The sequence below is a fragment of the Euleptes europaea genome, chromosome 4, assembly GCF_029931775.1.
Source record: "Euleptes europaea isolate rEulEur1 chromosome 4, rEulEur1.hap1, whole genome shotgun sequence".
NCBI classification, from domain to species: domain Eukaryota; kingdom Metazoa; phylum Chordata; class Lepidosauria; order Squamata; family Sphaerodactylidae; genus Euleptes; species Euleptes europaea.
The window spans coordinates 63,716,322-63,732,699 of record NC_079315.1 but is presented as its reverse complement, the minus strand read 5'-3'; the positions used below and the strand labels follow the sequence as shown (position 1 = coordinate 63,732,699).

Sequence of the window (16,378 nt, the reverse complement as noted above, 5' to 3'; positions counted from 1 at the left end):
GTCTTCAGGGGCTGCTATATGGATCAGTACTACTTAATTCCCATTAGAGATGTTTCTAAGTTCATATTATCAGTTATGTGATAGTTAATACTTTCATTTCTGTTATGCCCCAAAGTGTTATTCAACAAGACTTGACAGAATCTAATCTTATGTAGAATTCCTCTTAACCATGAAGGGAGAACGGAAATGATCACAAAGCAACAAATGGATACTGAAATGAAACAGACCTTAATATATACCTTAATTTCTATTCAGCCCAGAGGGAACGGCATGGCTGGGGGAAGAGGAGAAGGACAAGGGCTCCTTTTATTGCTGTTCCCCACTGGTCCAAACCATAGGACAGCTGGGAATGGAAGAATACAGTGCCAACTTATGCTATGCCAGCACACACGGCAACTTGCCATCAGCACAGCACAGATAGACCATATGGTCTCATATCCCACCTGCCTGGCTAGAAGTTGGCTTGGAAGGATGTAATTGAAGAGTTCAGCATGCTTGGTAGTGGTCCCATGAATACTATATGACAGAGCCTAAATTTCAAGATGATATTTTCCTCCATCACCCATGTGGCATCCTACCCCTATTTAGGAAGTGTAGGGCTAAGAAGAGAGGAAGAAAAAACACAGTTTGCAGTTAAGCTACATGAGTGAACACCAGAGAGCTCTATGAAAGCCTGAATCCCACTCTCTAGATGTGACTGGGCGGGGAGATAGGAAGCCCCTCTTCCACGCAGAGAATGGAATCAGCCAACTGGCCCTACCTCCTGTAAGGGTAGGAATGACAATTCCAAAGGACTAAGAATCCTCTGCTGGCTCCAGCTATAATACAAACAACCAAACTACCCACTAATAATCAATTAACTCAAGTTCATCACTTGGTGAATTGAGAAATCAACTTGCACTCACCAATACACTTAATTCCATTTCCAATCCATCCTTCTTTACAGCTACACCTGAAGCTTCCTGGGACATTGACACATGAAGCGTGAAGGTCACAGTTATGGGCACCAATCTCACATTCATCCACATCTAAGAAAACCAAATTGCACATTAAAACGTTGAAATCAGAATCACTGATAAATATGTTTATCTAACATATTGAGTGCCCTGACCTGGATGGCCCAGGCTAGCCTGATCTTGGCCCAGGCTAGCCTGATCTTGTCAGATCTCAGAAGCTACGCAGGGTCAGCCCTGGTTAGTACTTGGATGGGAGACCACCAAGGAATACCAGGGTTGCTGTGCAGAGGAAGGCACTAGCAAACCACCTCTGTTAGTCTCTTGCCATGAAAACCCCAAAAGAGGTCGCCATAAGTTGGCTGCGACTTGAAGGAGCTTTACACACACACAACATATTGAGTAGTATGATTTCACATTGTTTTATTTTTATAAAAATGGTTTGTAATATATATATATATTCCTGCAATGTCACATTCCCTATAAACTGTAAGATTATACAAAAGTTTTCTCACCATGAGGTGAGATATTACAGACAAATAACTCTTGAGGCAACTAATGCTGCCTGCAGTGGATTTATAAGTGGACAGCACTGAACAGTTAAATAGTCTGCATTCATTCAACATCTTAACATTTTAACACAAACTTAGTCTAAGCACACCTACATTTTAGTAGCCACATGCACATGGAAATAGATGGGATTCACTTTATGTGTTTAGGACTACAATGAAACATCACCAAGAGGGCAAGCCAAATGCTCCTGAGCTCAGTGTCATGAAATACTGTTATTCTAGTATTGCCAGGATATTAGGTCAGAGTTGCACACTCACCGAACATTTGGAATATAAATTTTACTGATACACAGCCTGGAAATTCAGTATATAAAATTATATTTTGAATTACATGAACACCATATTCGGATACTTATTTTTTTTATTTTCCTTGTAATCTAAAATGTTCTTTTAGTCCTCAAAGGACTCAAAATTTCAGTAGCTACCAGCGGCTTCTTAAGCAAATTTACACCCTTCTAAAGCCATTGACTCTGCTTAGGATGGCACTATTAATCTTCTTTCTATCAGACAACAGTGGTGCTTAAAGTTTTTAAACATAATGGATTCGGTTTACTACGCAGTGCTGGACCTGATGCATGACTCCAGTGAGATCAATTAAATAATTGAATTAGTGCTTTATTGGCAGAGCAATTCTAAGCAAAGTAACACCCTTTTAAGTTCACTGAAGTCAATGGACTTAAAAAGTTCTAACTCTGTTAGGATTGCACTGCAGATGTACTCTCCTTCTTTGGAGGTTTTTAAGCAGAAGCTAGATGGCCATCTGAAAGCAAGGCTGATTCTGTAAACTTAGGCAGATCATGAGAGGGAGGGCAGGAAAGTATGAGTCACTGCTTAGGTCTTGTGGTTCTTTCCTACATGCCCAGGGTAATGCCGATCGTCTGGAAGGAATTTTCCTCCAGGCCAGATTGGCTAGGGGTCCTGGAGGTTTTATACCTTCTTCTGGGCATAAAGCAAGGGTCACTGGAGAATTGTTGGGGAGGTAGCTGTGAATTTCCTCCATTATGTAGGAGGTGGGACTAGATGGCCCTTGAGATCCTTTCCAGCTCTATATTCCATGTATCATAGCAAAATATTTCAAACATATAGAACACTAAATGTAATGTTAACTGCACATTCAATTATGGGTATATTTAATTTGCAATGTGGACCCCAATGTTTGGAAAAGCTGTTGTGAAAAGAACAGCCAGATTTGATTGAAGGATCACCATAGAGGCTGACAAGATTTTTGAAAATATTGTCTAAGGTGTTACTGGACTCAAATCTAGCTGTTCAACTGCAGACCAACTAACTGCTCACAACCAAGAATGACTAGTGTGTGTGCTGGGCAAAGATTCAAATACGTTAATGCTGCTGTGTCTGTAAAACTGAAAAGAATACAGAACTGGTGCACAATAACAAACACTAGTTTCTAGAAAGTAATTTGGATAACATTAAAAGGACATCTGATCGAAGTACAACACACCTGTACATCCTGTGGTTCCCTTCTTGACAGAATAGCCCAGCTGGCAATGGCAAATAAAGGACCCTTTGGTGTTCTCACACTCTCCAAACATACAGATATTTGAATTTAGGTCACACTCATTCACATCTGTAAATGCATATTATTTGAAAATTCAAACTATTTTTTTTAAGGAACAACAACAACAACAATTCATTTAGATTTCACCCTCATCCTGCCAAGCAGGGCTCCAAATGGTTTACAACAGGATAAAATACATCACCAATAACAAATAATAAGACATAAAATACAAAGAGAAGGATGAACCATTAAAATACAGCAAGATGACAACCTAAAAATATGGCTGCTGCTCAACCAATGTTAAAATATCAAAAACCTGCCTGATTAAAACAGAGAAAGGGAGGCAGGAGGAAGGAAGCGGGAAAAGCAAGCAGGAAGGAAGCCTAAAAATGCAGGCCAGTAGACAGAATGCCACAGATGTAGAACTGTCGCTATCCTCAACCATAGGCTGAAAAAGCCATGGCCCTGGTTGAGGACAGCCAGATGATCTTTGAGGAGCCCTGTGGTGCAGAGTGTTAAGCTGCAGTACTGCAGTCAAAAGCTCTGCTCACAACCTGAGTTCAATCCCGACGGAAGTCGGTTTCAGGTAGCCTGCTCAAGGTTGACTCAGAATTCCATCCTTCCGAGGTCGGTAAAATGAGTACCCAGCTTGCTGGGGGTAAAGGGAAGATGACTGGGGAAGGCACTGGCAAACCACCCCGCAAACAAAGTCTGCCTTGGAAACGTCGGGATGTGACGTCACCCCATGGGTCAGGAATGACCCGGTGCTTGCACAGGGGACCTTTACCTTTGGATGGTCTTTGGGCCAGGGTTAACCAGAAGAATTATCAGAAGAAGAGTGCAAGGCTCTTTGGGGAAGGTTTAAGGGAAGAGGTGGTCCTGCAAATACAAAGGTCCCAGACCATTTAGGGCTTTAAAGGTGAGCATCAACACCTTGATCTGGAAATCGATCTGAAGCCAATGCAGTTGGCAGAGCTCAGGTTGACTATATGCCTCCAGCAGGCACAGCTACATACTAGACCAACTGCAGTTTTCAGAGCAGTTTCAAGGACAGCCTTGTATAGAACGAGTTACTGTCTAATCTGGAGGTGACCCTTGCATGAATCACTGGAGGTGACTCTTGCATGGATCACTAGGTCAGAATGAGATAGGTAGGGCATAGGTTGCTAGGCCTGGCAAAGGTGGAAAAAGACCGACATAGAAAGGGAGGTATCCAAGATCACCCCCAGATTCCTGGCAGAGGGAGATGGTGTTAACTGAACTTGATCAAGTGTTGGTAGAGTTTGCCCTATTTTAATAAAGATGATATAGATTATGGTGTACATAGACTATATGGACTAGCTAACAAGCAGGGACCTATGGAGGGGAAATCCTATAGTCCCCTGCCAATCCCTCCCCCCGCCTCTGTTCCTGCTCTGCTTCCCTCCACTAGCTACAGTTTCTGCTTTACCCCCTGGCCCACCCTCAGTACGCCTCCACTTTTTTTGGCTCTGAATTCCCTCTCTCACACGCTGCTGGGTCCACAGCTGTGTTTTCCTTTCTCCCCATTCTCCTCTCACCAGCTGAATCTTTCTCCTTTGCCCCTTTCATCAGCTCTCCTCACTTCTCTCGGACTTCCCACAGTCTCTCCTTCCCCTTAAATGCTGTTCCCACCCTCCTTCTGGAAGCAGCCATGGTTGCTGCAAGAACATCAGGTGCCATTTGGGGCTTCTACAGTAACCCAAAACGACACTAGAACATTTGTTCTGTGATGTCTGCACATGTGCAGACATTGTGCTTATGCTGTGAGGGTTTTTTTAAATTGTTTTTCTAAAAACACAATTTCCTGAAAACCTGGGATTTTCTGAAAAACAAAAATTATAAACAATTATTATTTTTACTAAAGAAAAAAACATTTGAAAGACATTCTCTAATTATATTTAAGGAACTTTTAAGAGGTCTTAATATTTAAGCAAATTACTTTACAGCATTTTAAAAAACAGCATTAAAATAATTTCCATATTTACATGCTGATACATTGGGGGTGTATCTATGTTTGAACATTTTAATTATATATTAGATATATTAAGAATAGATGTATGTTAATTTGGCTTCTGAAATCTACATCTACATTACTTACCAATGCATATTTTCATGTCCATAGAAGCCATAAAACCATCATAACAAAGACAGCGATATTCTCCTGGAATGTTGGTGCACTGCCCACCATCACAGATATCTGGGTTGTTTTCACATTCATCAATATCTGGAATATATGTACATCACTGCAAAATGTCTAATAGGCAAATATTTGTAGAGAACTATCATGCTTACTTTTATTACTGGATTTGATTTTCAGCAGGATCCAATGTATCTCATTAGCTGCAGTGGTTTGTACTGTGACTTCATCATTTTAAGACCCAACTAGACAATAACCTTCTTGAGAGTTGGGTCCAGTTTCCCCAGACCCAAATCAGGTTTCCCACAGCCACCCAGAAGCTACAGGAAATGGCTTCTAAAAATAAAGAGGGTCCAAATGAGGTTAAGTCAAGAGGAAAAAATAAAAGACAGCCTAAATGAGGTAAGTCAAGGGAAAGAGGCAGGATACAGCTCCCCTCATTTGTTCATCCTGTTTTTGTAAAAACAAACATACCCCCCTTACAATTAGTGGACAGACTTGGGCCCCTATTCATGTTTAGTTAATATCCTAGTATTCCTTTACATTTAGTAACATCTGTATTACTGTCAGATGAACAGCTGAAAAACAGTGGCCTGCCAAGGGGCACCTTGTGAATTTTCAACTAAGGAAATATTTGAAACAGAGGCTTCCTGGTTTGCAGCTCATGCTCTAAGCTCTTGTAGTATATTTACTCTCTGTGCAATGGTGTTTAGGCACACTCATTGGTGTTTTGTGGCTTAAGTTGTGAGGAAAAATCTGAACTACTAGTCTTCACTCTCTTACCTGCACATGTCCTCATATCTGGCATCAGGGCATAACCATCACTACAACTGCATTCATAGCTGCCTTCTGAATTAGTGCAAAGGGTGTCACAACCTCCGTTCACAATCATACATTCATCAATATCTAGAGAAATAATATTTAGAAGAGATTATGTTTGGCAGTTGGCAAAGCAGCCTACCTTCCCCTGCTGTTTCCCTTAACAATATTTGTAAAATAGTGAGTTTTTGTCCCATATTTTTGTCCTCATTTCTTCCTCCTCTCCTCAGTGGAAGAAAGCAACTGTTCTTAGGCATTAATTGATTTGATTATGATGTGAAATTAATGATCAAAATAAAATAAACTACACAAAATAAAATAAACTATAAATAGCTTACATCTATGTGAATTTTAAAATATCTTTTGATTAATTCATTGTTATGATATCAATGTTCACAGAAAAACAAATGTAAAGTGTTTACATCCAAATGAAAATCTGGATGTCAAAGTATCCAATACTTGCCAATGCAGCCTTGTCTGTCTGGAGTGCCTTGGTACCCAGGATTACAGGAACATTGATATGTACCAATCATATTTACACATTTGCCATTTCTGCAGAGGTTATCACTCAAAGAACATTCATTAACATCTGAAAAACAAAACCTGCATATTTCACCTTTGGCCACTGTGAGGTTTAGAATGTAGCAATAGATAAAATGCTAGAACTGACATAAAAACAGGGTCTGATACAAGTTTACATTTCATTTTGAATGTTTCCATGTGAAGTTTTAACCTCATTTTGAATGAGCAGCTAAGAGTCAGTTCTTAAAGTACAAGACTGATATGGTTAATCCACCCATGATTTTACTCTTCTGTTACTAGTGTTACAACAACAGGGAAACAGAAATCACACTACTAGTGTAATGTTAAAATTGGCCCCAGAATAAAGTAAAATGTATACAACATATATATCTCAGCAATAAAATCAACAGAAAAATTAAATCCGCATAAACAAACAACAACTGAAATAGTAATCATATTGTCATCTCACCCTCATGGTTCTGTGACCAGTTTTTCTCTACTTGTCCCATCAGGACCAGTAAAAATATCTCTGGCAATTTACAATACAAAAATAACCTTTTGTTTTTGAACTCTGTTGCTTGCCCTATAACTGGGGACAGAGTCCTTCCCTGAAGGGCACATGTTTGCTTGCCCAGTGTCTTGAGAATTGTTTTGGACCCCATCTGGCCTTCATAAAATATATGAGAATTGTTTTGGACCCCATCTGGCCTTCATAAAATATGGATTTTCCTCTTTCCTCTTCTGATTATTTGCTGCCTATACACTTAGATTTATTGTAGCTTAGATTTCTGTATCAAACTTCATACACTAATAGTATAATCTAGCATTCTCTCTCTTGCTCAGTCACTTTGGCTGTTTGTCTCCATTGCTGAGTGTAGAAACCTGCATAGTATTTTGATGTGTGGAATGACTGCTATCTTAGTGGGCTTCCAGTACTGGATATTAACAATGGGCGAAAACGCACGGTCGCTTTATCCTCCTTTAACCTGTTTCAGCCAGGATTCAGCCAGGATCAAGCACATGCATTTTGCTTAATGTGCGTTCGATCCTGGCTAAAACAGGGATTAAAGGAGGATAAAGAGACCATGCGTTTTCGCCCAATGAGTGCTTGATATATTTTTGACTGCTTGAGATTTACTAATTGCCCTGTCAAGATAGTTGTATTATTCCGATTAATTAACTTTATTTCTGGTTTCAGATTTATCCAGATCTTAGTGTTCCTTCCAAACTTACAGCGGTCCATCACTTAGTCAAAGATCTCTTATTACTGCTGTATGGATTACTGTTCATAACTGAGGATTTCCACAAACCAAGCATCACATGAAAGCCAGTAGCCAAGAATAGAGTGAGAAGTGGCAGAAGGAAGAGAGCATGTTCTGGCTATTTAACTATGAACCTGGGGTAAATCTGAAATGTGGGACTAATTCACACTGACATGAATCTCAGGTACATGTATCTTGTGACCATACGTGGTAACACTATGTCTTCAGAAACAAGTAATTCTTGCAACCTCTATTGAAGGCTATATTACAATATACATAAAATTTCACCCTAAAACACCAAGAAACTTACCGACACAGTCTTCACGTGATGGAGACAATTCATGACCTGGAGGACAATTACACTGAAAGCTTCCTTCAGTATTCACACACTTGCCACCTCTACAGAGAAGGGGATTACGTTCACATTCATCTATATCTGGAGAGACAGCATATGAAAAACACTTTAAAGGGACAATTTGAGATAAAATAAGATGCAGTCAACATCTGGAAATAAACAGAAACCTATGACAGGATTATTTTCTCAGTCGTGGGACTTTAGAATATTTTAAGAACCAGGCAAAGATATTTTTCTAGAAATTCACCCTTCCCTAATGTAGTTTTACTAGCCCTGTTGATTAGATTTCTCTGAGTTTTAGAGATACTCTTCTGTTTTATTCATCACTCTACTTTTATGTCATTATTATTTTAAGAGCTCCTTTTTTGTTTTTAATATGGAGTCTTTTAGGGGTTTACACGTTTTTTTTACTGGTTTTTACTCTAATGCTGTTTATTAATTTTAACTTTTTTAACCTGTACATTTTAATTTTGTTTGGCTGCCGTTTCAGTTTACTGCAGTATTCAGGTTTTTTAAATAATTTTGTGTGATTTAAGCTACCTTAGTTTAAGTAACAGTGTAAAATTGTTCTAAATAAACTGAGTGAGAAATATCTGATTGCTGAATACAAGTATGATCAAAAGTGAGCATTGTTGTTACTATGGTTTCTAAGCTCCCAAGTGTGTGAGCAATAAATCTACAGCACTTACCCATGCAGTTCTTCATCATCATAAATCCACTTTCATAGCCCTCGAAGCATTCACATTCAAAGCTGCCTGGAGTATTGACACAGGCACCACTTCCACACAGGTCAGGCGAGATGTGGCACTCATCAACGTCTAGAACCCAGATAAAGGGACAAAATTTTTTTATGCTGATAGCACAAAAATTCAAAAAGTTTTTCATTTCCTAAATTACAAAACAAAGGGGCAACAGCACAACATTTGAAATGGGCAGGAATTATGTGGTCTTATTTGAAGCTGACATTTGATCAACAGATATGTAATGTTATAACCCATTATATCTTAACCAAGGCAAAAATTTCTAGAGTCAATCCTGGCCAATTTGGACCAACGTACTATGACGGATAAGATCTTATTTCTCCTTGCAAATACAGAGTCAATAGTCTCCCATAAAGTTGTCCTTTTCACTTTGGCAACAAAAAAACAAAATCTGGGCCAGGCTGGCCCTACAGAACTGAAATGAAAACTCTTTTTTTAATGGGAAGTAGGATTTACTAACTATAACTGTGAACATTATTTGGGCACCTGTTCAAAGTTTGGGCTTGAGACCCAATTATAAGGTCTTATTCTATTTCTTTGCAAGTCTGGAGTGGTATTGCTATTTATTTAATGTTGAGGTATTCCCAGATAACTTTGAATGTTACATTTTTAAAGAATGTTCTACGACATTGTCCAGTATTCTGATAAGTTATGGCGGGTTAGAGAGATATACTTTTTGAGTTTTAATCTGTTACAAAAATATAACTTTTATTGGTGACTGTTATATGGATTTTTATCAGTTCTTGTAATGGCCTTTGGCCATATGCAATAAAACTGAACCTGAACTAGTAATATTTATACAACTACTGGCTGGTTTCCAATTCTTCACCTCTCACCATTGCCTGGACCCTGATACAACATGCTTTTAAAAGCACCACCCTATCTTTAACACAGAAACGATCTTTGAAAGAAAAAAAGCCCCAGAAACTATTCTAGTTTAATCCCTGTGGAAATAATTGGTGAAATCTGGGGTGAATCAAGAAAGTGGTAAATCAGAATCACCTGCCTTTCCTTAACACATACTCTGCCTTTTCACCTATCACCTTGGAAGCCTGTCTAATTGTTCAAAAGTGGAAGACCTTCTACTTTTAGGCTGTTCAGACTATTCTCATTTAGCTACTAACTTATAAAAATACTTGAAAATAAAAAAAATGTATAGGAGAAAAAAAATACTTCTACACAAATACTACAGCTGAGAAGAAAAGGAAAAAACTTACTATACATTCCTATTCTTTCAAGTGTCTACTGGGCAGTTTGGAACAGCTCCACCTTCTTGTTGAAAGACAAAGTCAGCCTTCTGAATTTATTTGTTATTTAAAATATTTACCGGTATATCCCACCTTTTCCCTGTAGAGTTAAGGTAGCTTAGAAAGCAACAGGTTGCAAATATATTAAACCCAATATAAAAATTGATAAACAAGATAAAAACAGCACACAAGATAAAACACAACATAGCCTAATCTCCCCAATGCTGTTTGAAATAAGACAGTTTTACATGCCATCCTGAATGCTGGGTACACTCTATGCCCAGCTCTGGTAAATTGTTCTAAAAACTGTGACCTCGCTGTTGCTAGACAGAGAAGGTACCATAAGGAGAAGGCTGTGTGAAGGGCACAGCTAGAGCAAGGGAATATACCAGGAGATGTAGTTCAATAAATATGAGGGCCCTAGGCAATAAAGGGCTTCAAAAGGAATAATGAGCACTCTGAAGTGGACTCAGACACAAAAAGGTAACCAGTGTAGTTGAGCACCAGTCATTACATGCTCTTAGTGTATAACCCCAGACAAGAGTCTTGCTGGGGTTTTTTTTTTTTTAACCAGTTGAAGCTTCCAAGACATCTTCAAAGACAACCCCATAGGGCATGTTATAATAGGCCATTCTGGAGATTCTGATAGCATGGATCAACATAGGGTAGAACCAGGGGATCGAACTCTCCACCCTTCCATTTCTAAACTGGGAACAATAGAAAAACCCTCACCCTGTACTCTGAACCTTACAATCAATCAATCAGTCAATCAAGTTTTATTTCGATACAATATCAGCTTGGAATAAAAATCAAAATTAGGTTAAAATAATAAAATAAAATAATAAAAGTTGTTGATTGAATGATTGATTGAACCTTACAAAAATATAGCTGAATATCAACCAAGCCAATCTGTTTAGGACTCCCTGTGGATTCCACAAACCATGGAGTAAGAAACAGTCCTGTGGGACTCTGCCCACCTTTCCCCCATACGTTTAGGAGTACAGATCACTCTACTCCTGTACAGTGTAAAAATTCACTATTGGGTTAATGTCCACTTGGTACCTGGAATAATAGAAATTTTTGTTCTCTCTCATGTATCTGGAGAAAAAGTAGTAACTCCCTGAAGATGGCCCCTCCAGGAATAGGAACACACCTCATTGAACTACAATCCTTTGCAAATCTTTCTACCAACGTCTGCATCAGCCTAGGACATATAGTTCCTAGCAAAGGCATGTCTGGGTGCCTCTATCACTGGCCTTACAATCTCTTTTAGAGAAGATCTTCTCCAAAAGACTGCTGTGGTTGTTCTCCTCCCTCACTGAGATGGCACCCATGAGGTAGAATCTTTCCACATCTTTGTGGAAAGACATTATTGCCTCCTTCACACCTAAATAAAAGGAGATACTTTAGACACCTATCTTTCCAAGGAAGACTGTTTAATGGACATCTTTGGGAATTCGTCTTCCCATTGTCTGATGTTCTTATCAATTAGAACTGCAATGAGGCTAGGTCCTCATTGCAATTCCTTAGCCAAAGATTCCTTCTCACATGGCTGAACATCACAGCAAGAACTCCCAGCTGAACTGAATCTATTTAGATCCCAGCAGCTGTTGTCTAACTTTCAAGTATTCTTGATCCACTACAACAGTGGATCTCAACATTTGAAGATCAGAAACCCACTGAACTGCAGGCACATGAAAAGTCATATGGCCTCAATCATATGACAGGGAGGAGGCAGAATTATGACCACACAGATGTCAAGGACAGGACTGTGGGCAGCAGACCAAGAGAGCTATGGACAGGAAATACAAGCCAAGTACCAAGAGATGTACCTTACTGAAGAAGAAGCAAAGGGTCAGAGCCATGGACAATGGAAGTGTGGTGGACTGGCACATATGAATGCACATAGCCGGTTGTGCAAAAAATACCAGCTCTCTAGAGCTTGCATATATGAATGCACATAGCAGGTTGTGCTAAAAATAGCAGCTCTTTAGAGTTTGTAACCTAGCAAGTGTGGTCCCAACTCATAGGCTAAACACTATTGTACTACAGTAATCACGAAGGGGGACAGGATTACTAAAAGAAGAATCTATATGAGGTATCTGAAGTCAGTCCACAGAATAATCAGGCGCAGTTTACTGTTTACTGACTTAGCTGATGATGGATTCAAGACCCTTCTTCAGCTGCTCCTACTGCTGTTCCTTTCCTTTCTCCCTTAGAAGCTCCTTGATTCATAAATCTTGAGCAGCATAATTCTAAATCTGTTGTTTAAGGGATATAAGGACTGAGATAAATTTTGCCACTGCCAATGTAACCTTAGGAGCACTGTCACTTAATAAATAGGGTATTAGCTCAGACACAGAGTTACTAGTCCAATCTGTTAGAAGAGGAATAATATATCTTGATCTTAGATCCTCATGAAAATGACATTTCAGGAGCACATGTGCTAGAGAATCAATAGAACCAGAAGAACACAGGCAGGTCCTTTCTGAATACGGTAGGTCCATTTATCTTTTTGCATAAACATAGAAGAGTTAGCATTTAGTCTAGCAAGAAAAAAAAAGCTCATAAGAAATGAGGGGTTGTCAAGAAATAGGTATAAGCAGGCAAGCAATGTGGGGGAGGAATTCCAAAAAGCTGAGACGAGCAAAACACAACAAGCATGAAACAATGTGCTAACATAATCAATCACTTTAATATGTTTTTTATTTCAGAGAAGGCCTCTGATTTCCCAAGATCTCTTATCATATCCCACGATATACCCATCAATGACAATTTCTCATCAAAAAAATTTTTTGCCATGAAAATCTATATGAGTCATGTCTCAAAAAACGAAACAAAACTAGAGTGCTAAAAAACAGCCTAAATGGTAGCTTAAAGGCAAGCAACCATGCCCTTGCTTCAAGAGACATTTGGCCAAACTCAGAACGAAGGACAACACCAGTGGCACACCAAGGGGCATTTAACAGCCTCCATAAAAACAGAAGCAAAGGACAATCTATAGATCCAAATGTGGTTATCCAAATAGCAGCATCAAAAAGAATAATTGGAATAATTTTTAGATTAAACACTTGAATAGCTACAGGGTATAAAAATAATTAAAAATTGCCCCAACACCAAGTATGATTTTATTAGATACAACCTTTTGGTGGAGGTTCCAGCTCAGATTATAAGAAAAGAGAATACCAGGATAAACGAACTCCTTAACCTGTTCCGTTTTTTGGTTTATTCAGTACTTGAAACTCTCAAAAGCAATAATGGGTAAGGGGAAGGAATAAAAAGATTTAAAAGAATTTAAAAGTTTGCAGAAGAGCTCTGCAAGACCCCTGTTTTTTGCCCAAAAGACAGGGCCACTCTTGGTATGTTGGGAGATTCTCCTTCTAGTAAAATCAGAAATTGACCTTGTCTTCCAACCAGAAAGTGATCCTACCCAAGTTGTAAAGACTGCTCTCTATACACCTGAGAGAGAAAAGATCATTGGTGATATTTTCTTCCCTACTTTCAGAACTGCTTTAAGCTTAACAGCAAGCACATTTCCCATCAATCCAATCATTATAAAAACAAGGAAATCACCAGCTATACCAACATACAGAATAACCTTGATTTACACACCTTACCACCCACACTTTTTATTATCCTAGTGCATTCAATCTCCATAGCTGCAGAACATTTTGTCTACTTTAATGTGTAGCCTCCACAGTGCACACACCCATTTATGAGGTGTTAAGTTAAACCCCAATCTCAGCTCTTCTGAAGATGAGGCATTGATTTATTTGGACAGGTTGGTACAATGTTTAATACTGAGATGTCAATGAAGAGCCTTCTTCAGCATTGATGTTTAGAGCACAACATATATTGGCTAAGGCTTCGTAATTGTCGGACCTCATTTAGTTGTCTTTTGGGTCTGGCAGTAGAATTTTACAGCTCACAGAGACAAGGAAAAAAAGATTGTACTGTAGACTGAGCAGCTATGTAATATAAAGAAGACATAAGCAACAGTATCACAATTATTTTTAAATGGACACCAATCACAGAACACTGCAAGTGAAGGAAGGACAGGGGAAGCGTGCTTAATCCTCTCCCGTCTGTTTTTCTGCCCAAAACTGTGCCCCCTCCCAGCTGCTTTTTCACCCATGATGTTCAATGAAAAACTAAATACTTTGCAAGCTACATTCAGGGAAGGACTCAGGAGAGGAGAGCTCTAATCTACCCCCTGACATTTGGCAGTATTTCTTTAAGGAAGCCTATTTCAAACTTCAAAAAACCTTTAAACCCTGAAAAGTAACACTTACCTGTACAATTTCTTTCTTCCATATCTAAAGCAAATCCGCTGTTACATCTACATTTGAAACTTCCTATTGTGTTTCTGCATTTGCCATTTGTGCACATGCCAGGGAACATTTTGCACTCATTTATATCTGTAATGGGAAAACATAAAAGTTGGCTTGTATATTTTATGCAATTCAGATGGTCATCTATTAAACGTACATAAAAGACAATACTTCACCTAAGTTAACTAGAACAATTAAATCTACTCATGTAGATACACCACGTATTTCATTTCTGCTACTGATACTAAAATCCTATCTTGCTAGTCACTGTTGGAAACAGGACGCTGAACTAGATGGTCCATTGGTCTGATCCAGCATGACTATTCTTATATGTTAAAAGAAGAAGAGAAGAAGACTTTGTTTTTATATGCCGACTTTCTCTACCACTTAAGAAAGAATCAAGCCGGCTTACAATCAACTTCCCTTCCCCTTTCCACAACAGACACCCTGAGAGGCAGGTGGGGCTGAGAGAGCTCTAAGAGAGCCCAAGGTCACCCAGCTGGTTTCATGTGGAGGAGTGGGGAATCAAACCCGGTTCACTGGAGTCCACCGCTCCAAACCACTGCTCTTAACCACTACACCATGCTTAACCACTATATTAACATGATAATCAGTGCTCTAAATCAGAAGGTATTGGTCTCTGTGGCAGACAGAGTCAACAGGAGACAACTAAATGGAAAAAGTAAAACTGATTACATCAGAAAATAGTTATCAATTGGCAATATTGCTAAGGGTGGCTACAGAGGTTTATGTTACAGCAAGAACTGTATGTAAAGGATGGCTTATGCTTATTGGCGTTAGTACAGAACAATGGGATTTGCTAGATGGAGGATGGCCAGTTTTATAGTGACCAATCTATTTTCCAAGAGTCAAAAGCGTTAGTTGCCCAACAATCTGTTTCCTGCATAGCTGGGTAGTGTGTATAATAAAGTTCATTCCACCTAACAGTATATTCCTCGTTATGAGCATTTCTCTGTCAAAAGCCTAAACTGCTGAAATCTTAACTGCTGCCCATCTCTAAATCTGACAACTTTTAAAAGCAAGTGTTTTCACTAATGAACAAAATGGTGAAGAACATTATTGTGATACATGCTGATCAAACATGCTGTGGCATGACAGATGTGGCATAACAGTTTCACGCCATATTTTTTCAATGAAAAGCAGCTGTGAGAGGTTATGTGACAGCATGGAAAATGGTGTTATGAAGACACTGCTTAACCCTTTCCCAACAGTCATCTTTCTACTCAAAACCACTTCTCCAAGCAGCTTTACCCCTGCTGGGGAAAGAAAAGGCTTGAGTGCTAGTGGTTTGTGTGGGAAAATCAGGAACAAAGGTTCAAGCAGAAGTTCTCCCTTGTTTCTCTGCTCAGACTCAGATGCTTTTCACTGAAACTGTTAGACACATCTGCTATGTAATGTCTAGTTCGGCGTCTGGTATCTTGAGAAGGGAAACAAGATAGAGGCATGCGTGGCTCTTCCTTTCTCTGTAATGCCCTGCAACAGTGCTTGCACACATGCAGATCAAAAAGGATGGTGGTGGTGTCAAAATTAAGTTCTCTTAAGTCTTTGGGGTTCACTCCATGAACAGCTACTGAGTTCTCTCTAGGAAAGATTGTCCCTTATGCTTTAAAAAAGGAAGACTATTGAATGGCCAGACTATTAGGTGTCACAGTAATAAAATGTAACATTTTGGAGTGGAATATTATTCTGATAAGTTTGTATATGTATGTCCATGAACTAAGACAAGGCCAATCTTACTCTGTCAAGCCAACAGGTGTCTTGCATTAAATCCTATACCATTGCCATACATCAATTCCACACCCATGTAACTTACAAAAAAATACAGGCAAGTAAGTTGTCAAGTGTCTTCAGTCTGGAA

At 39.1% G+C, this 16,378-nt stretch overlaps 1 protein-coding gene across 1 annotated transcript in view; it reads right to left on the bottom strand.

The window, feature by feature from the left end:
* The window catches only part of FBN2 (fibrillin 2), a 206,065-nt gene that overhangs the window by 56,975 nt on the left and 132,712 nt on the right, over positions 1-16,378 (bottom strand). Inside the window, exons 25-32 of the mRNA XM_056847979.1 lie at positions 14,461-14,586; positions 8,850-8,978; positions 8,116-8,241; positions 6,485-6,610; positions 5,986-6,108; positions 5,164-5,289; positions 2,988-3,113; positions 906-1,028 (exon numbers count right to left, since the gene is read on the bottom strand). Of these exons, the coding sequence (XP_056703957.1) occupies positions 906-1,028; positions 2,988-3,113; positions 5,164-5,289; positions 5,986-6,108; positions 6,485-6,610; positions 8,116-8,241; positions 8,850-8,978; positions 14,461-14,586 (1,005 nt within the window). The remainder of the gene's footprint in view (positions 1-905; positions 1,029-2,987; positions 3,114-5,163; positions 5,290-5,985; positions 6,109-6,484; positions 6,611-8,115; positions 8,242-8,849; positions 8,979-14,460; positions 14,587-16,378) is intronic.